Genomic DNA, 21865 nt, shown 5'->3' with positions numbered 1-21865 from the left:
TTTTATAGACTTAAATATCATTTGTTTTTTTTTTGACAAATTAAATATCTTATGTTACATTCTATTACTTTCGTCACTACTAATACTGTTAAGTGTTTAATTTAGCAAGTGGGATGCCACATGTTATCCGCATTTTTGTCATCATGACACGTGGATTTTTAATCAAGGAAAGCTAAGAAGTCATCAGCTGCCCCACTTCCTCAATTGGTGCTTCGGGAAGGAAAAGGCACCAACTTTGGGGGAAGAGCCTCTGTAAAGAGGAGTTCCCCGACTGCTAACTACACAGAGGGTATACGTGAGTCGAAGTCTCCCTCCGTTCTAGGAACTAAAGCCATCTACTCTGAAAAAGAGTATGGATCTTCTTTGAAGGGCCATAGCATTTTGAGAAAACTAAACAGGGCCATGCCTTCAGCCCGCAAAGCCTCACCTAAACGTGTTAGACTATGGACCTGGTGACCAGGCTATCTCGAGCTCAATGTTAGAGGTTGTCTCCCACGACACGCTATTGTACAGAGCATGTGTGTCCTTGTGTACCTGACCAAATGATCCAATGACTAGGGACGAGGAAAGTCAAATAGAGAAGCCCTGAAGCGACCCGTGTCCGAGGTCTGCTCGTACGATCTGACACCTTTAAATACCATATGGGAAAAATGCCACCTACCGATCCAACGGTCGGATTTCACCCCAACGATGTTGGCCTATAAATACCCAGACAAAGCACAAGGGAGATGACCTTCTTTCATAGGAAAGACCCATTCTTCATCATCCGAAGCAAACACATTTCTGTAATCCTGTTGGATATATTTTACCAGGATCTAGATTTACTACCATGTATGTTTCATTAACATCCTAATATGAATTCTAAAGCAATGAAATTAAACACATATAAAGTTTAGGAAACCTTACATTGGGTGCAGCGGAATATAATGACTCCTTCCGTTCAGATCTCTAGCCCTTGATTCCTTTCTGTAGCAGAGCATTACCAAGATCTGAACCTGGATCTCTTTCTCTCCTTCCTTTGATGCTGATTCTCCTTCTTGTTGATTGGATTCTTCACAATCTTCCAAACTATGATTGAGATACCACTTGATGTGTGTGGGCTCTACTCTATCACTCAAGGGCTTCGAATTTTAATGGTGAAGAAGATGACTTAAAGTGGAGGCTAGGTTAGGGAGAAAAGGCACTCAGTTATTCTGAAGAAAAGATGTATTTTTCTGAAGCCATCACTACCTATTTATAGCAAACCACTAGGGTGGGGTTAGAATTATTTGGCATTAAAATAATGAAAAAATAAATGATAAAACCTATAAGAGTGGGCGGCCATATTAGTGGATAATGGGCACCACTTTTGCAATTTACTGTTTTATCATTTCTGCATCTCATTTTCACAAAAATGCCAATTTTTCAATTTAACCATTTAAATGCCAATACCAATTATTTAATAACTAAAAATTAATTATTAAATAATAATGTCATTTAATATATTTATTAATTAGACTAATCAAAGTCTCTTAATTAACAAATGTACCCTAGAAACTTTACCTTCACAATTTTGCCCTTTCTTAGTGAAAATTCATAAAGTAGACATAGTCTAACTTTAGAATTATAATTGATTAATCAAAATCAATTCACTGAGTCTTACAAGCAGTATGGTCTCAACTAGTATGGGGACCATGGGCCTACATAACTGAGCTTCCGATAAGCTGAACCGAATTTACCAAGTAAAATTCCTAACTTATTAATTCCTTATTGAATCCACACTTAGAACTTGGAATTGCATTCTAAATCATATAGAACGCTCTATATGTTCCACGATATAGATACGCTATTAATTATCCATTGTTATAATCCTAATTTGATCAATGACCTTCTAATAGATGATCTACATTGAATAGGGACTAAATTAACGATACACCTTCAATGTATTCTATCCTTAAAACACTTAGCTCCGTATAAATGATATTTCAGCGAAGTGAAATGAGATCTCAACCATTTATCTCTGTTTAGCCAAGCTCGAAGGATATCATCATTTCACTTCTAAATTCCTATAGAAGTTATAGATGCCATATTTATGTTAGCGCTCCCACTCAATTATACTATCATGTTCCCAAAATGTACGTATCACCCTGACCCAAAAGTAGGCTTAACTAACAAATCAAAGAACATGTATAATCCTCTTGAGATCGAACATAACCATATCAGGATTAAGATCATTTGATCTAGGATCAACATGTGATATTGAATTGAATAGATATTATGGTAAATTTTAACATATCTAATCAAAGTTCAATATCGGTCCCTTCCGATTATACTCCATACATCCGATACTGGTAAACTTTGCTAATGCCCTGGAAAGGACATACCACTTATCCAAGGTGTAAGAATACCTATCGCTGGTTATCATGTCAGTCTAAATCCAGTGAACTGACAAACATTCTAGCAACCTTTTATTCGATCAAGATCAGAATCCAGCGCTGTCCCGTTTAGGCGAGAGTCAAGGCCATTCTACCTTATGAGCTTCCACCATTGTTTCATACTTTTGTAAGTCTTATATTGTCGCCACCATTAGGGTGATCATTACAAATATAAAATACTTATAAATAATACTTATCTTTTGAGATTCTACGGCGCTAACTTGCTAATGAACGTTCCTCCATTAGGAAGGATTACTCACTAAAACAATAGCTATGTAAAACCAACAATGGAGATCGAATGTCCTAATAATAATAAAGCTCATTATTTAAAATGTATTTTCTTCTATTATTTATTTAAATCTATTTATTTTAAATATATATTTATTTAATCAAAATTTCCAATTTAGAATAAAATTCTAAATAAAATTTAATTTAATATTTATAAAATTATAATTAGATGAATATGAAAATAAAATGAATTATTTCCATCTTAGTAGTAATTTTTCAATAAATATTTAAAAAATTATTTAATTTAAGTTGTATTAATCTAAATTAATTTGCAACTCAAATTTAATTTTCTATAAATGTATATTGCACTTCGAAAATTGAAGTATTTAAGAATACAATTTTCGAAATTGCTTGTTAAAATAAAATAAAAATAAATCCTGGAAAAAATTATTCTAATTTTATGTTGGCCCAAAATTAATTAATAAAATTAATTTACAACAAAAAATATAATTTTCCTATTTAATTGAATATTAAAGAAAAATTTCAAATATTTAAGTATCATGATGAAAATCCACTTAAATATTAATTTTCTATTTAATTAAATACACTAGAAAAATAATTCAAGCAAAACAGATAATAACTATCTAGACTTTCATTGACTATTAATTCATTTTCTAATAATAATATATTTTAATTCATTTATTTTAATTAATCATTAAATGAAAAAATCATTGATTTAAGTTGGTTCAAAAATAAATAATTTTCAACTTTAATCTATTTTTCAAATAAAATTCGAAATTTCTGAATTAAAGAAATGCAATTTCGAAATATTGATTAATAAAAACAAATAAAAAATATATTTGAAAATTATTCAAATTTAAGCTGTTATGAAATTTTAAAGAAAATTTCTAACTTAAAATAATTTTCTATTTAATTAAATATCATGAAAATAACAATATTTAAGTATCATGATGAAAATCAACTTAGATATTTAATTTTCAATTTAATTAAATGTATTCAATTCAAGAAATAAATAATAAGTATAGAGGAGACTTAATTATTAATTCTAGTTTAATACTAGGAAAATATACTTAACTTAGATTGTACCAAAATTAATTATTAAACAATTAATTTTACAATCTAAAATATTTTCCTAATTTAATATTAGAAAATAACTAGTTCTAGAAATAACTATCTAGAATATATTTCAATAACTAAGTATTTTTGTAAAATTTGAAAAAGTATCTAATTTAAGTTGTTATAGAAAAAATCTAAAATATCCTACTTAAATATTTTTCAAATAAAATTTAATTAAATATTAAAATTAAGTTGTAACCGCCTAATTTGAAAAATATTCCATTTTAAGTTGATGTATATTTAAAAAAAAATATCAACTTAAAAGATATCTTAAGAATCTTCAATAACCAATTCCTAGAATTCCTCAACTTAATTTTGAAATTCAAAAGATATTCAAATTTAAGTTGATAAATAAAATTAGTTAGAAATAACTAATTTACAACTTAAATAGGAATATTTAATGAAATAATTGAAATAAGCTTCAGAAAGAATCTAGTTAGTTATAATTCTATATTTAATTAAATACAAGAAAAATACAGATAGTTTATCTAGAAATAATTTCATTAAAATAAGAGTGTTTTTCTAACAATTAACTTTAAAATATTAAAATGAAAAATAAATTTCATATATTTTAAAAGTTAATTATGTTGCTAATCAAATTTATTAGGTTAAACTAATTTAATTAACCTAGTACAGTTATCCAAATCAGGCAAATGGGTCTTCACAGTTGGGGTAGTTCATGTGAGGGAGAGCTGGGTTCAGTATGTCGTACCCACTTCTATTGGCCCCCAACTCTCACACAAGTCGCAAAAGAGAGGAATTTAACCTTAAAATGAACAACTGTTATTAATTGAATAGGCCCAAAAACTAAATGGGCCTAAATAAAATCTATCATGGTGTGACATTTTATTTAGCAACAACCTATATGCATCTAAACATAAAGTAAACATATAGGCTCACACAGGCACACAGATTTGGATGGGTCCTATCATGTTACTAGGTCATACACAGATGAAAGAAGAATGTAAAATTTACCTGGTACAAATTATTTACTTGACATATTGACAATTGAACCATGGGTTAAAATCAGATCATTGGATCTGTCAATAAGTTAACCATGGCAATTGAGATCAAGCAATAATAGGTTTTATAAAACTTACAAATAAGCTAAAACACATACTCCTGCAACAAGTTGAATCGGATAGTTGGATGTAGGATTTATTTAATTTTAAATTAATTAATTTATTTAAATAAAATTTCGAAAAAAAATAAATAATAAAAAAATATTTTTCGGTTTTTAAAAAAAAATTAAAATTAAAACCTACAATTTTGAAAAATTAGGTTTCAACTAACCTACATATCATTTCGAAATATTTGCTAACCATCTTTTAAATTTTTCATGTTATTTTATAAATTAAATATTCAATAAAATAAAATGATAATTAAATATCTTTTTCTGATTTGAATATTTTAATTTAAATAAAAAATAACAAAATTTAAAAGTTAGCAAAATACCTTATATCTATTCAAAATATCATGATTATAGTAATCTTATTTTAAATTTAAATAAGTTAAAATAATTTTAAAAAAATAGAATAATAAAAAAATTTAATATCTGACCTTAAAATTTTAAAAATAAGATAAAATAACCAAAATTTAAAAATAAGATAGATAATTAAGCAAAAAAGATATATATTTACCTATTTTCAAGTTCAAATTACACTAATATCATAAATTAATTTTAAAAATCCAATTAATTTTAAAAATTCAATTAATTTAATTCTGATAATTAGAATTGAAATAGGAATAGTAAATATCTAAATACAAACTACACAAAAAATCGAAAGTTAATTCCATGAAAAATCAAAGAAAAACGAAAAAATTGTGAGCTGTACGGATGGCATGCAAAGCACACCATCCAGGTGCACATTCTTGGGCACAAGGGGCTGCTTGGGTGCACAAAAGGTGCTGTCAGCAGCAACCCGCGCGCACATAAAACTTCAAAAAATCATAACTAATTCAAATATAATCGAAATTAAGTTCTGTAAAAAAATGAATTGCTTAATTATTTCCAAACTATCCAATAAAAATAATTCCAGAAACGAAAATTCAATTATTTTTCATAAAATTTCACAAGCATCAATCAATCATCATATAACACACAGATCAACATGAAACCATCCAAAAATCAACACATATCATCGTTTTAATTCATATTTCATGAAAGTGAATCATGAACCTGGCTCTGAGGCCAGTTGTTGGATATATTTTACCAGGATTTAGATTTACTACCATGTATGTTTCATTAACATCCTAATATGAATTCTAAAATAATGAAATTAAAAACATATAAAGTTTGGGAAACCTTACATTGGGTGCAGCGGAATATAATGACTCCTTCCGTTCAGATCTCTAGCCCTTGATTCCTTTCTGTAGTAGAGCATTATCAAGATCTGAACCTGGATCTCTTTCTTTCCTTCCTTTGATGCTGATTCTCCCTTGTTGATTGGATTCTTCACAATCTTCCACACTATGATTGAGATACCACTTGATGTGTGTGGGCACTACTCTATCACTCAAGGGTTTTGAATTTTAATGGTAAAGAAGAAGACTCAAAGTGGCGGCTAGGTTAGGGAGAGAAGGCACTCTGTTTTTCTGAAGAAAAGATGTATTTTTCTGAAGCCATCACTACCTATTTATAGCAAACCACTAGGGTAGGGTTAGAATTATTTGGCTTTAAAATAATAAAAAAATAAATGATAAAACCCTATAAGAGTGGTCGTCCACATTAGTGGATAATGGGCCCCACTTTTGCAATTTGCTGTTTTATCATTTCTGCATCTCATTTTCTCAAAAACGCCAATTTTTCAATTGAACTATTTAAATGCCAATTCTAATTATTTAATAACTAAAAATTAATTATTAAATAATAATTTCATTTAATATATTTATTAATTAGACTAATCAAAGTCTCTTAATTAACAAATGTACCCTAGAAACTTTTCCTTCACAATTTTGTCCTTGCTTAGTGAAAATTCATAAACTAGACATAGTCTAACTTTAGAATTATAATTGATTAATCAAAATCAATTCACTGAGTCTTACAAGCAGTATGGTATCAACTAGTATGGGGACCATGGCCCTATATAACCGAGCTTCCAATAAGCTGAACCGAATTTACCAAGTAAATTCCCTAACTTATTAATTCCTTATTGAATCCACACTTAGAACTTGGAATTGCACTCTCAGTTATATAGAACGCTCTATATGTTCCACGATATAGATACGCTATTAATTATCCATTGTTATAATCCTAATTTGATCAATGACCCTCTAATAGATGATCTACATTGAATAGGGACTAAATTACCGATACACCTTCAATGTATTTTATCCTTAAAACACTTAGCTCCGTATAAATGATATTTCAGTGAAGTGAAATGAGATCTCAACCATTTATCTCTGTTTAACCAAGCTCAAAGGATATCATCGTTTCAGTTCTAAATTCCTATAGAAGTTATAGATTCCATATTTATGTTAGCGCTCCCACTCAATTATACTATCATGTTCCCAAAATGTGTGGATCACCCTGACCCAAAAGTAGGCTTAACTAATAAATCAAAGAACATGTATAATACTCTTGAGATCGAACCTAACCATATCAGGATTAAGATCATTTGATCTAGGATCAACCTGTGATATGGAATTGAATAGATATTATGGTAAATTTTAACGTATCTAGTCAAAGTTCAATATCGGTCCTTCCGATGTATACTCCATACATCCGATACTGGTAAACTTTGCCAATGCCCTGGAAAGGACATACCACTTATCCAAGGTGTAAGAATACCTATTGCTGGTTATCATGTCAGTCTAAATCCAGTGAACTGACAAATCAGGGAATAAACTTTCGAACATATAATCAAGATTATATTCCACTGTGCTGACAACACTATAATCATTAACAAATTCATACGTTCTGGACTTAAATAGAATTTATACGTTATATATATAATCATGAAATAAATCATGTGAACCATGCAACATAAAATGTTATTTCTGATCTTTATTAATAAGTAAAGTTTATTATATTGAAATGGGTTTTATTTAGGGCACAAAACCCAAAAAATCCTACTATCAACTCCAGAATATTTCTACTAAGCTACCTCTTCTTCAAGTGGAACACGGTGGAAAGGAGTTCTATTCCATGGTATCCCTATTTGTATAAACAGTTACCGGCCAAGAAGCCTAATAAAATGGACTCATTGACTAAGGATAGTTAACGCCTGAACCACGTAAAAATGTCTTATTTATTATTTTGTTATTTTTTCCATCTTTCTTTTCCAAAGCTCCAAAAATATTTAGTTGTCAAAAAGCTCGGTAAATATTTTGGTGCTTTCATTGATAACTGAGGAAAGAAACATGCATGGTGGTCAGCGGCGCAAGCCTGTAAAAAGAAGAGCTCGTGCAAAGAAAGAAGAAGGAAGGCCACCTAACTGCTTGTTAGGGTCCGGCCAAAGGTCAGGAGGGTCTTAGCCAAAGGTATCATTAGGACCGAGGGTCTACGCCCTTAGTCGCCCAAAGAAAGAGCAGAAGATGAACACACGCAGCCTAGAAACACTCACCATACTCCTGCTCGCCCCTAGAAACCCAAATCTAGCCAGCCAACTCCCTGGCAAGGTGATCGACCACTGGTGTCCTCAAGCTCGTGTTCCTCGTCGTCCACTAAAGTATAACTACGCAAACACAATGAGGTGCAAGAGGTTTTGGGGTAGGCAAAAAAGCTAAGATCCGATGCAGTTATGATGACTAACTCAGGAAGGGTCGTCAGGAATAACGACTCTATCCAGCTCAAGACTCTGGCACTAGTTTTGACGCGAGGGCTAGATCTATTACTGAGGACTACTTCCCCTGCCTTTGCACTGGCGCATAGTTGGTTAGAAATTGATCATGTAATGGCGACAGCTGAGAAGAGACCATCAATTCTATCGGCATCTGCTAGGCCTCTAGTCAGGCCTGGTTATGGTACTGTTGGTTGAGGCATGCCATTTTTGGAGCAGTTTACTCAGAAGGTTTCTATCGCCTGGTGTGACTACAACCCTAGAGTTACATCAAAGAAAGTAACGCATACCATTAAAAACCAGTTAGGGAATCTCTATCGAAGTAGCATTCATCCTACTGGGGTCTGAGCCTTTACTTCAAAAGTCGTTGACTACCCTGTAATCCATCGTAAGAAACAGACTGCCCAAGAGATCTTGGGGCACGTGCATGAATCTCTTAGGGCTTCTTGGAGCTAGAGAGATGCATACGCATCGCTTTTTGTGTATGAAAGATCACTGGGAGTACAATATGTCCTCAACCCTCCATTACAAAATAGAAGGACTGCTTGAGGTCTGCCTTACTCCCTGTGGTGCTTTCTCCTTTTGATCTTTTCAAGCGAAGTCTAAGCTTGAATTTTTTTGCAACTTTAGCCTTCCTTTGGAAAGTCAAAGCTTGCTCCATAACATGACTCTCGCATGTGCAATGTTTTTCGTGCAAGAAATATAACTAGGGGTATGGCACGTCTTCAACCCTCCTTCCCGGAATGGAAGGACTGCTTGAAGTCTATTTTACTCCCCATGGTGCTTTCTCCTTTTGATCTTTTCAAGCGATGTCTACATTCAAATTTTTATGCAACTTCAGCCTTCCTTCGCCAAAGCTGAAGCTTGCTCCATAAGAATTCAACATGACTCTTGCATGCGTGATGTTTTTTGTTCAAGAAAGATCATTGGGGGTATGACACATCTTCAACCCTCCTTCTCGGAATGGAAGGACTGTTTGAAGTCTACTTTACTCCCATGGTGCTTTCTCCTTTTGATCTTTTCAAGCAAATTATAAGCTTCAATTTTTATGCAACTTCAGCCTTCCTTCACGGAAGCCGAAGCTTGCTCCATAAAAATTCAACATGACTCTCGCGTGCACGATGTTTTTTGTGCAAGAAAGATCACTGGGGATATGGCACGTCTTTAACCCTTCTTCTTGGAATGAAAGGATTGCTTGAAGTCTGCTTTACTCCACGTGGTGCTTTCTCTTTTTCATCTTTCAAGCGAAGCCTAAGCCTGAATTTTTATGCAACTACACCTTCCTTCGTGGAAGCCGAAGCTTGCTCCATAAAAATTCAACATGACTCTTGTTGGAAATATTTTACCAGGATCTAGATTTACTACCAAGTATGTTTTATTAACATCCTAATATGAATTCTAAATCAATGAAATAAACACATAAGAGTTTAAGAAAGCCTTACATTGGGTGCAGCGGAATATTATGACTCCTTCCATTAAGATCTCTAGCCCTTGATTCCTTTCTGTAGTAGAGCATTATCAAGATCTGAATCTGGATCTCCTTCTCTCCTTCTTTGATGCTGATTTTCCATAGTCTTACGTACTATGATTGAGGTACCACTTGATGTGTGTGGGCCTTACTCCATCACTCAAGGGTTTTAAAATTTAGAGAGAAAAAAGAGAGAGAGGGGCGTGTAGCTTTTCTGAAAGAAACCAATGTTCAAAGTTGTGAGTTTCCTGAAGCCAACACTTTCTATTTATAGAATGCCCTCTAGGTTTAGGTTAGAATTGTATGGCATTAAAATAATGAAAAAAAATAAAATGGTAAAGTCTTGCAATGTGGCCGGCCATGCAAAGGGAATTAGGCCTCACTTTGCAACTTTCCCATTTTGTTATTTCTCATTCCCATTTTCTCAAAAATGCTAATTTTCCAATTTAACCTTTTACATGCCAATTCTAATTATTTAATAACTTAAAAATAATTATTACATAATATTGCCATTTAATATATTTAAATTTAGACATATAAAGTCTCTTAATAAATAAACCTAGAATCTCTTTTCTTTACAATTTCGCCCTTGCTTAATGAAAATTCATAAAGTAGACATAGTCTAACTTTAGAATTATAATTGATTAATTAAAATCAATTAACTGAGTCTTACAAGCAGTATGGTCTCAACTAGTATGGGGACCATAGGTCTATATAACCTAGCTTCCAATAAGTCGAACCGAATTTACCAAGTAAATTCCCTAACTTATTAATTCCTTATTGAATCCACTCTTAGAACTTGGAATTGCACTCTCAGTCATATAGAACGCTCTATATGTTCCATGATATAGACACGTCATTAGTTATCCATTGTTATAATCCTAATGTGATCAATGATCCTCTATATAGATGATCTACACTGTAAAGGGATTAAATTACCGTAACACCCTACAATGTATTTTATCCTTAAAACACTTAACCCTGTATAAATGATATTTCAGCTAAGTGAAATTAGTACTCCATCATTTATTTTGTTTGGTTAAGATCAAAGGAAATCATCCTTTACTTACTATTCGCCAGATAGAAGCTATAGATTCCATATTTATGTTAGCGCTCCCACTCAATTGCACTACCGTGTTCCCAAAATGTACGTATCACCCTGACCCAAAAGTAGGCTTAACGAACAAATCAAAGAACACGAGTAACACTCTTGAGATTGAACCTAATCATATCAGGATTAAGATCATTTGGTCTAGGATCAACAGGTGATATTGAATTGAATAGATATTACGGTAAATTCTAATATATCTAATCAAAGTTCAATATCGGTCCCTTCCGATGTATACTCCATACATCCGATAGTGGTAAACTTTGCCAATGTCCTGGAAAGGACATAACACTTTTCGAAGTTGTAAAAATACCTATCGCTGATTATACCATGTCAGTCTAAATCCAGTGTTCTGACAAATCAGGGAATAAACTTTCGAACATATAATTAAGATTATATTCCACTGTGCCGACAACACTATAATCATTAACAAATTCATATGTTCTGGACTTAAATAGAATTCATACATTATATATATAATCATGAAATAAATCATGTGAACCATGCAACATAAAATGTTATTTTTGATCTTTATTAATAAGTAAATCTGATTATATTGAAATGGATTTTATTTAGGGCACAAAACCAAACAACTCTTACATGCACGATGTTTTTTATGCAAGAAAGATCATTGAGGGTATGGCACGTCTTCAACCCTCCTTCCCAGAATGGAAGGACTGCTTGAAGTCTACTTTACTCCCCGTGGTGCTTTCTCCTTTTCATCTTTTCAAGCAAAGTCTGTGCTTGAATTTTTATGCAACTTTAGCCTTCCTTTGTGGAAACCAAAGCTTGCTCCATAAAAATTCAACATGACGCTCGCATGTGCGATGTTTTTTTTTGTAAGAAAGATCACTAGGGCTATGGCACCTCGTCATCCCTCCTTCCTAGAATGGAAGGACTGCTTGAAGTCTGCCTTACTCCCTGTGGAGTTTTCTCCTATTGAACTTTTCAAGTGAAGTCTAAGCTCGAATTTTTATGCAACTTTAGCTTTCCTTCACGGAAGCCGAAGCTTGCTTCATAAAAATTCAACATGACTCTCGCACGCCCTAAAATGTTTCACCCTCCAACTCTTGCAAGTGAAGCCAGTGTCTGAATTTTTTGCACTTTTAGCCTTTCCTAGTGAAAGCTAAAAGTTTGCCAGTACAAAATTTAGCATGACTCTTGCTTATCAAAAAAGACCTCTGTGTAGGGAAAACTGTATGCGAAAGGATGCAGCCCTAGCTTCCCTCCGTGAACCAAAAGCCTGCTATGTCCCAAGAGCCTATGCTTTCCCCCACACGGTCCATATCACAGAGGAATCATTTGGGGTCAGTCATACAATTGGGTTTCCACGAACAACCCCATCACTTTTTCTCATGGCAGCCGAGAAGTGGTTGATTACACCTTCAAGAGACTCCCTTCGAAGTAGTCACGGAGAGGGAAGACATGGGCTGAAAAAATAGTATGGTCCCTAAAACAAGGCGGAACCACACTCAAACCTCCTCCTTAAAAACTAGAAAAGGACATGAGTTAGATTCCAAAGTAAATGACTGAGAATTTGACTCCGAAATACTCAGCTAATTTGGGGGGTATGGTACGCCCGATTGCTGACAACTTTAACTTCTTACGTTCGTTTGCTAAGGCTATTAGTACAAGTATACACATGCAACCAAAAGCAGGAAATGTTTTCAACTAAGTCTTCCTAGGGGAAACATGCTTGAATTCTGTCCTCAAAGGCTAAACTCAAGTATGAATCTGGAGATAAGATGCGTATTCGACCAAAATTCTTACAAAGATAAAAATATGCCCGAATTCTTTCTTACAAATCTCTGTGGACTTCCCACGAATTTAGTCCATCAGGTTGCGTGATTTGTTAAAATGTTAGGCTGACAAGGGCTAAGACAAGAAGAATGCCTAAAAGTCTGAAGTAATCATGGGCATGGCTCCCGAAATCAACCTTGTAGAAGAACTAAAGCATGGAGAAGGTACAGGAAATTGTAAAGGCTCCTTTTTTGCAAAAAGAAACCATCTTTGGGTTAACTCTAAATGGGTGATTTTTTCAAGCAAGAGGTTAAGTCGCGGAAAGAAGCATTACAACTCAAGGAATGAAAGGGTAAAATCAAGAAACTATCCCTGGATTAATTGAGAGATGATTAAGACTAATGGGAAGGGTTGAAACACTAGCTGTTGGAACTGGATGTTTCAATGATGCAACCAACCCCTAAGAATCTACTACAATGAATCTCAAGAAAGGGATTGGCAACCCTATTTACTAATACATATAGTCCCAGTGGCCAGGGCAAATAAATATTGTCTCTATGTCCTAACAATTGCAGCAAAAGAGGGACATATATACAAAAAAAAAACAAAACCATAACAACCACACATCAAAAAGGCCTATTAAAGTTTAAGACTGGGCACCACCTGACCGGGTGGAAGAACCTACTCCGGACGTCCGTTCCTTGGTCTCCCTATAAAGATCATGGACAGCTCTCATACTCCTTATGAGACAAGCCTGATGAGTATTTTTTTCCTCTAGTAGCTGGTTCTCTTTCTGCAGACCCTCAACCTGGAGCCTCGCCTCTGTGAGCTTAGCTAGAAGGGTCTCGTTGGCATTACGCAAGTTGCGATTGTCCGCCTTGACATGCTCCAGTTCAGTCACAGCATGCCAGCCTCCTTAGCAATCCTCTCCGCCAGCAAGGCCACCTATCAGAATAGGCCAAGGTAAAGAGTTCTCTCCCCCCTCATGCTCGAACTATGGTGATCAAGCCCCCCACCCTTTACATGCGTGGCTTTGATCAAATGAGGCCACCCCTCGTGTGCATTGGCCCGAGATGAGCGAGGCCACCTCCATGCAAGCATGGCGCAAATCAAGTGAGGTCAACCCCATGCATGGTGGCCCGGATCAAGCAAGGCCACCCCACGCGTGCGTGGCCCAGATGAAGTGAGGACACCTCCTCACGTGCATGGCCCGGATCGAGCAAGGCCACCCTCTCACGTGGGTTGGATCAAGATGAGCGAGGCCACCTCCTCACGTGCGTGGCCCAAATCAAGGGAGGCCATCCCCTCACATGTGCAACTCGAGACGTGCAAGGCCACCCCACCTTGCACGGATATGGTCCCCAAAGGCCTCAACCACCTCTCTTACTATGTTTCCTCCTCCATGCGACATGTGAAGGTACTACGATCTAACTCTGACCTTCCATGTATGGGCCACATAGATATTCTTTCCCTTTGTCCACTAAGTCATGCATGAAAGACCTTCCATTTATCTACCCATGGCATTTGAATAAGAATAAGAGAGAATCACTTGATAAGAACTTACCATTACCAATCCACTATACCCAATGATGTTTAATAAGCATAGGTTTCATACACATCGAACAAGGAATCTCTTAGAAAGACCTACACAAACAAGCCCATAACAAGCTTCAAGGTACAAGGTACGAGAGTACACAGTACGAAGGTACAAAGCATGATGTACTATGTACAGTGTATCACAAAGAGTGTGCACCTCCACTTTGAATCGTCAATTGTAATAAGTTTATGTCATAACCCAAGATACTGAGACTAGAATGGAATAGTGTTACTTGATGAAAACTTCCTATGAAAAAAATCCTAAACTCATATGCCTCAACCATTATAGGCTCACACACATGACATTATGGAAATACCCAAAACTTGGAATGTCAAGCGCCTAAGGAAATTTACCATTCCAATGGTAATGAAGAAAGATATCATCTCAATGACCTTAAAACCTTATGTTTGAAGGGTCGTTATGATAAAGAGCTTAAGTGCCCAATGCTATAAATATCGCTACACACTTAGGGGGCAAGAACGAGTAAGAGAGCAAAATAAAAACACTCTTAAACGAACAAGGATTAGCTACCCTTGGTCGCCACATGAGTAAAAGAATGAGCATGCCTTGAATAACTCCTTGCCCTTAAACATAAACAAAAGCTTAGCAATAAAAAAGTCTTAATAGACGCTTAAGCTAAGACCAAGCTAGCGAAGGTACCTAGCCACAAGAGGGTCTTAAAAGAAACCCAAGAAAAATAGTATCATGAAATAAGAAGGATGCTTCTCCAAAAAAATATATGTATACATGTTAAAAAGCACGCGCAAAAGCATAAACAAATATAAAAGGTAGAGACAAGTTCATAGAACTAACACTCCCTTAAAATAGATAAACTTAAGAGAGAGATCTTGGATCAAAAAATCTCATACTCCCTCATTACACAAGATTACAATCCATAAGAGAAACACCTTAGCTCAAAAAGCCCATACTCGGTCATCAAAAATGTTACATGACCTTGACAAACCTCGCAATGGGGAAGAGTCATATAACAACAAAAACAACAACAACATAAAAAAAAAAATAATGGATGTTCAGTACAATCATCCCAAAGTTAAAGACACATAACTGAATGTAATGTCATAACAAAGCCCACATAGGGGAGAATCACTACAAGAAGAGAACCATTCAGCAACACAGCCTTTGTGCATCTTTAACAAGCTAAACTGAGACATCTTCATCCTACACCTCCCAAAAAGGCAGGGTCAACCAAAGAAGATAAACATGCGTGTCATGTTGGAGGAAGTAATGACATGCCTAATATCTTTCATTGAGGCATCCATCTCGTCAATCTCGAGGATAGGTTAATGCTCTTCTTCATATAGCATCACAAGTGGAAAGTCATCTGAGCAAAAAGAAAAAGAATGAGACAAAGTGGGAGAAGAGGAAAAATCATAAATTAAGTAATGAGAAAATGTACCAACAAGGGAAAACTCGCCAGAGACATCTCCCACACCTTTCACATAGAAGAATTTATTCTTCCACCTCCCATAATTACAAAGACTTTCCACGATAGAAATAAATGATGTGTCACTCTATCAAGATAGTAGGAGCCTCTACCCATTGGAACAAGTGCCACATCGTACATGAAATGAACCTCCATTGGAGTAGAGATCGAACATATCTTTGCATGAACAAGATGTAAAGATATGTCATGACATGAAGGGAGAAAAGTTGAAGTAGTTCAAGACCTAAATATAGTAAGAATTCAAGGGAGGAATGCCACAATACGTCATGACGTGAATACTATAGGTCACAAAGCCAGGGAAGGATGATTGGCTCTATCATCATTAGTAGATGACATTCAACTCTTCCCTCTAAACAGTACATACTCATAATACTAGCAAGCTTAGCCTTAACCATTTCATAGATGATTGAGTTAACTGCAATAACTACTTCCCCTCCACTCTTTTGTGATCCATCCTGATACAATGTGATAAAAATAAAAGTATATGAATGCATAGATATATGTAAATATATAATTATATATATAGAAAAAGAAAAAAGGGAACGCCAATAGAAAAAAATATATACTTAGAAATAAGTCAGCCAAGACTTGAACTCACAAACTCTCTTAATGAAGGCCTTAAAGTTTAAGTACTTTACTGTTGGGCTAAGTGGTGGAATGGTTTTAGATAATCTTATCACCATGAAGGCCTATTTATAGGAGAAGAGACCTCAAGGCATGTGTCCGCATTTCATAAAACTATTGGCACTCCTTGTACTTGTTGAGAAACAGTGATGATTATACCTTGAGGATGAAGTCACCCGCCATCAACAATAACACGCAAGAATAGTTCAAGACCACTCCTAAAGGATCCACCTTGAACTAGGGAGAAAGTGTTGATATGGAAAATTAGCACTCTTAATCAAAAAATGTGTCTTATCAATGGTGGCCAGAACCTCAAACTAGTCAGCTCAAGCACGTGGATTCGTACAAGGAGGCACTTTATACACATACAGATGCACAAAGCTTATCCCCTCGCTCAAGTAACATGAGGTGCGAGGCCACCCCCTCACTCGCACCACATAGGGTGTGAGGCCTTCTGCTTGCTCGAGCCACACGAGTTGCAAGGCTACCCCATCGCTCAGGGCACATGGGCTACGATGCCCCCTCTCCTCACGTACAAAGGACGCGATATAAGGGCTCCCCACATTTCACTTCAAGGACATGAGAGGTGTGCCTCACCTCATATCCTAAGCCCATTTGAAGCCTCCTCAACTTTACAAAGGTCTTTACAAAGTCCATACGATACAAGGTTCCCTTCACCTCATACATGGCAAACCCCATGCATATCATTTAATCTACCTCTCTAATCTCTTTATGCCAAGTGACATATGAGAGGGGCCTTCTAATGCTTACACATGACATATCACAACAAGGAAGTATCTCACCTTCATATCACCAATATATAGTGATAAATCCATGTTAGCTACCCTTATTTACCTAAAGTGTTTAAGGAGTGGAAGAAGGTCATTCGACAAGGGCACACTATAGCTAAGCTTCTGGCACTTGTCTACATCCCATAAGTTTCAGCTTCATTCACCTTGATCCAATGGTCTCCCTGATGAGCCTCGTGCGCATCAAGATATGGTAAGCTACAAGGTATAAGGTATAAGGTATAATGAACAAAGTAAATGATACAAAGGTAGACACCTAAAAGACCAGTTGGTTGAACCTCCACGACTCTGAAAAGTCTACAAAAAGTAGTGGTTGTACAAAGGGTAATAGAGACACAATCCATAGGTGTCAGGACGACTTGAGACCTGACCACCACTACCCCCACTACCCTTCTAAAGTGTTGACCTTAGATGTACAGTTATGGTGTGATTTATACATTAGGGACCACTTGTAACCTAGGGCCAATAGAGCCTCTATAAATAAAACATTTTTACATTGGGAAAAAGGTTGAAAAATCGTTTGTATGAAGATTACTCAATGCAATATAATTTTTATAAATACTCTCCATTAAAGACTAGTTCATTTTAGTAAGTTTTCAAAAGTTTATCATATTTAGTTCTTTACTTTGATTTTCTAATCTTAACTTAGTTGATGAGTTCTTACCATTAACAATATGTGATATAAGAAGAATCCAACGAGTCAATAACTAGAATAATTTATTTACTTATTTACTTTTAGAGTATTTTAGTTTATACATGTATTTTGTATAAGTGGTATTTTCCATGAAAGTACACAAGCTATTAAGTTTGTAGCATTTAACTACTCGTAGTACTTTTTTATAGCGAATATACATGTATTTTGTATAATTTGAGTAATTTCTTTTTCTAAAAATATCTCTTTAATTGGGCACATTTTTCACAAAATATTCTTTTATTTAGGTATTTTTACGACACATATTCTTTTAGAAATTTTTGTAGTAGAGCTCTTAAAGGATTTTTTTAGTAGAGCTCTATCTGTTTCGGTATGTAAGAGAGCTTTCTAGTCATTTTTTTCATGATCGTGTGCGTTGTAACTATTTAAGACCACTTATAAATTTTTATAAAATTTTGAATAGTTTACAATGCCAAAAATAATATTTAAACAGTTATTCACCACAGGTATAAGAAAAATAGTCGTGCGTGCAACAAAATATGTAAATATTATTTTTAGTATTGTAAATTACTCGAAATTTTCTGAAAATTTATAAGTGAACCTAATAACTATAACGTACACGATTATGAAAAAATAAATAAAAAACTCTCTAGAAAAAAAAATAGGAGGTTTGTCAAAATATCTCTTTAGGGGTGCAATGTAACATAACTGTGAAATACAAGTAGCTACACCAAAACATGAACATAAGATACTTTTTATAAAATAGTAATTGTTATGATGATTTTTTTAAATTCTTTTCATTCAAAATAAAGTTTGAAAGTTTTAATATTAATAATAATAAAGTTTAAAAAGTTTTAGATTTAATGATATGTTATATTTTATTTTCTCTAGGAAAAGAATTTTTTATTTAAAGCCCCTAGGAAAAGAACTTAATTTTCTTGAAATGATGCAAATATTTATAATTAAAATCTATATATGTTTTTGTATGTTTTTTTGTTATTAATTTTGTCTAAAATAATCACAGGTGGTGAAAGTGAAGTTTTGGCAATAAAACCAATTAGAAAACAAGAGTTGTTTCAGTTCAACAAAACTAGACCAATCTTATGCGATCGATCCCATAATTCCCATGACACATGTGAGATCTTTGTTCCAACTGTATTGGAACCAACCACCTCCACATTCTTTGTAATGGACCCAATTGTCAATATGGTGGAAAAGATTCGACCTTATCCAAGAAAGCTAGAAAAGTCTACAATGTCCAGAATTAGAGAGCTAACTATAGTGTCAGGCCCAAAAGGCCCGAGATGTGAAGTCCAACACAAAGCCTCAGCGCTTGTATTCAGTGCAGGCGGGTATACTGGAAACTTCTTCCACGAGTTTAACGATGGTTTCATCCCACTTTATATTACTATCAACTCCTTATTCAACGGTGAAGATGACATCGTCCTAGTGATATCTAAATCACGGGATTGGTGGATCAATAAGTACTCAGATTTGTTACAAAGTTTTAGCAAACACCCAATTATAAACTTAGACAATGATACAGCCACTCATTGTTTTTCTTCTGCCAAACTAGGTCTTATAACTCATGGCTTCATGACTATACACCCAAAACTGAACCCCAAATCACTAACCCTATCTCATTTTCGAGCATTCTTAGAAAAATCATACACCAAGAAACTGAATCATCGTAGAATAAGTGTTGAAAGATCATTGATTCGACCTCAGCTTGTACTAGTGAGTCGACCTAGTGGTGCTGGACGAGTTCTCTTAAATACTGACGAGGTAAAGAAAGAGGCAGAAAATGTCGGATTCGATGTCATCTTATTTGAGCCATCAGCTACAACAACATTAAGTTCAACTTTTGAGATGATCAATATGAGCCATGTATTAGTTGGGGTCCATGGAGCAGCATTAACTCACTCATTGTTTCTTCGACCTGGTTCAGTATTTATTCAAGTGGTACCACTTGGTGTTGGTTGGTTGGCTGAAGTCTGCTTTGGGAATCCAGCAAGAGATTTGGGGTTTAAATACATGGAGTACAGAATTAGTTCCCAAGAAAGTAGTTTAGTGGAGAAATATAGAAAAGAAGAGATGATAATCAAGGATCCTGTGGCTTATAGAGGCCAGAATTGGTCAAATGACATAATGGAGGTGTATTTGAAAGAGCAAAATATTAGACTAGACTTATTAAGGTTTAGAAAATACTTAAAGAAAGCTTATAAGAAAAGTAGAAGGATAATGGAGAAAGAAGGTATGCAAAATTAAGTCAAGTCAAAATAAACCTTAAAAAAAAAGTCAAAACAATATTATAAGATTTGTAATTTTGCATTTATAAAAAGTGTGTAATAATAGTCAATAAAAGTAAGTATGTAATGATATTTATAATATCAACAGAATTTGTAAATTGATGAATGATTAAAGGCTCATATAAAATATATGTTTATTATTTATTTTTATTTAGAAAGAAAATTATGTTTATTATTATTATTGTTTTAAAAAAAATTTATGTTTAATAAATACATGAGTACATTAAAAAAATATCTATTTGACTTTATTTTTATTATACCTACTTTTTAGAACAATTATTAAATGCATTGAATTATATGGCACATGCCATAAATTTTATTACTTGCAATAGATACATTGTGAGACATATCAAATAATATTTGGTAAGACTTGTTGAGTAGTCACATACAACAAGGATCACAATGTTTATGAATTAAAGTATTTCAAGATTGCTAAGATACTCCTAAGGAGAATATCTAGCAGCTCGAAGAGGTTTAACATTGTAGTTGCTCGAGATTTATACTACTATAAATATCATATATATATATATATATCTTTCATTTTGTACGATACAAAATATAAAAAGTGAAGCTAAAAGTAAGAAGAAAAAGAAAAAAATTGCGGACCTATATCTTTGATTATTTTAAGAGAATCAAAGACATAGTTCATGGAGACCTTTATTTTCAGTTATTTTGAAATAACAAAAGACATAGGTCTCCACTACCCTAGCCCCATATCAGATACATGTGGAGGTCTCTATCTTTTCTCTCAATGAAAAAGGGTCACCACCATCTATCTTAAGGCTCCATTTTCTCCATACACAAACACTTTCCTTATTTTTCTTTTAGATCTTCTAGTTTTCTCACCCATAACATATATACATTATAAAAATTAATTTTTTAAATGTGAGGGTAGATGTTAGATTTTAGGCCAACAATTTTTTAGGGTTTTTAGAGAACGGCAGTCGGCTAATGGTGACAATTTTGAGGCTTTTAAAGTTGCCTTTTGTGATGGTGAAAAGTGGCTAACACTAGCTCGCTAGATTAGGGAGATGAATAATGAGATTAAGTAAAAAAATTAGAGATACACACACAATTTATAGTAATTCACTTCCCATGTCGCGATGGTAATGGAACTATGTCTAAGGTTAAGTGTTTAAGCTCTAGTTTCTAGAGAGAGATGCTCTAACCTTGTGGGTAGTTTTTCTGAATGTAATAAATGAACTAAGGGAGCTCTCCTAATATAGGTGAAGGAGGCCCACAAAAATAAGGAAAAATAATTCAGAATATGAAAAATTCTAAATTGGCTAACTTTTACCGTAGATGATGATCCAACGATCAAAATTAACTTCTGAGACTGATATTCATTTTTTAGAGCCTGGCGAGACCCGCTGCGAGTAACCTAGAGCTTATTTTTGTAACTCTCTTAGAGTGAAATTTGAGGTTAATAACTTCATAATAGCGTCTGAAGTAAGAAACACTACTTGATATAGCATTGACATAGCTTCGACACACAAGTTGAATCGCATCAATTGGATAAATATTGAGTGAGTT

At 34.4% G+C, this 21865-nt stretch overlaps 1 protein-coding gene across 1 annotated transcript; it reads left to right on the top strand.

Annotated features, from left to right (window-relative positions):
* Window positions 1-8524: 8524 nt before the first annotated feature.
* LOC115710544 (xylan glycosyltransferase MUCI21-like) lies at window positions 8525-20440 on the top strand. The gene is made up of 2 exons (XM_061112814.1): window positions 8525-8744; window positions 19048-20440. The coding sequence occupies exons 1-2, from the start codon at window positions 8525-8527 to the stop codon at window positions 20289-20291; spliced, it is 1464 nt and encodes a 487-aa protein (XP_060968797.1). The 3' UTR covers window positions 20292-20440.
* The last annotated feature ends 1425 nt before the right edge of the window (window positions 20441-21865 follow it).

This window comes from Cannabis sativa, chromosome 3, assembly GCF_029168945.1.
Source record: "Cannabis sativa cultivar Pink pepper isolate KNU-18-1 chromosome 3, ASM2916894v1, whole genome shotgun sequence".
Classification (NCBI taxonomy): Eukaryota; Viridiplantae; Streptophyta; class Magnoliopsida; order Rosales; family Cannabaceae; genus Cannabis; species Cannabis sativa.
This window is presented reverse-complemented; position numbering and strand designations above follow the sequence as displayed.

Coding starts and splice junctions, on each gene's coding strand:
- LOC115710544 (XM_061112814.1), top strand. CDS start 8,525: ATGACTAACTCAGGAAGGGTCGTCAGGAATAACGACTCTATCCAGCTC. Junction 8,745..19,047: donor TCTAGTCAGGCCTGGTTATG/GTACTGTTGGTT, acceptor AAATAATCACAG/GTGGTGAAAGTGAAGTTTTG.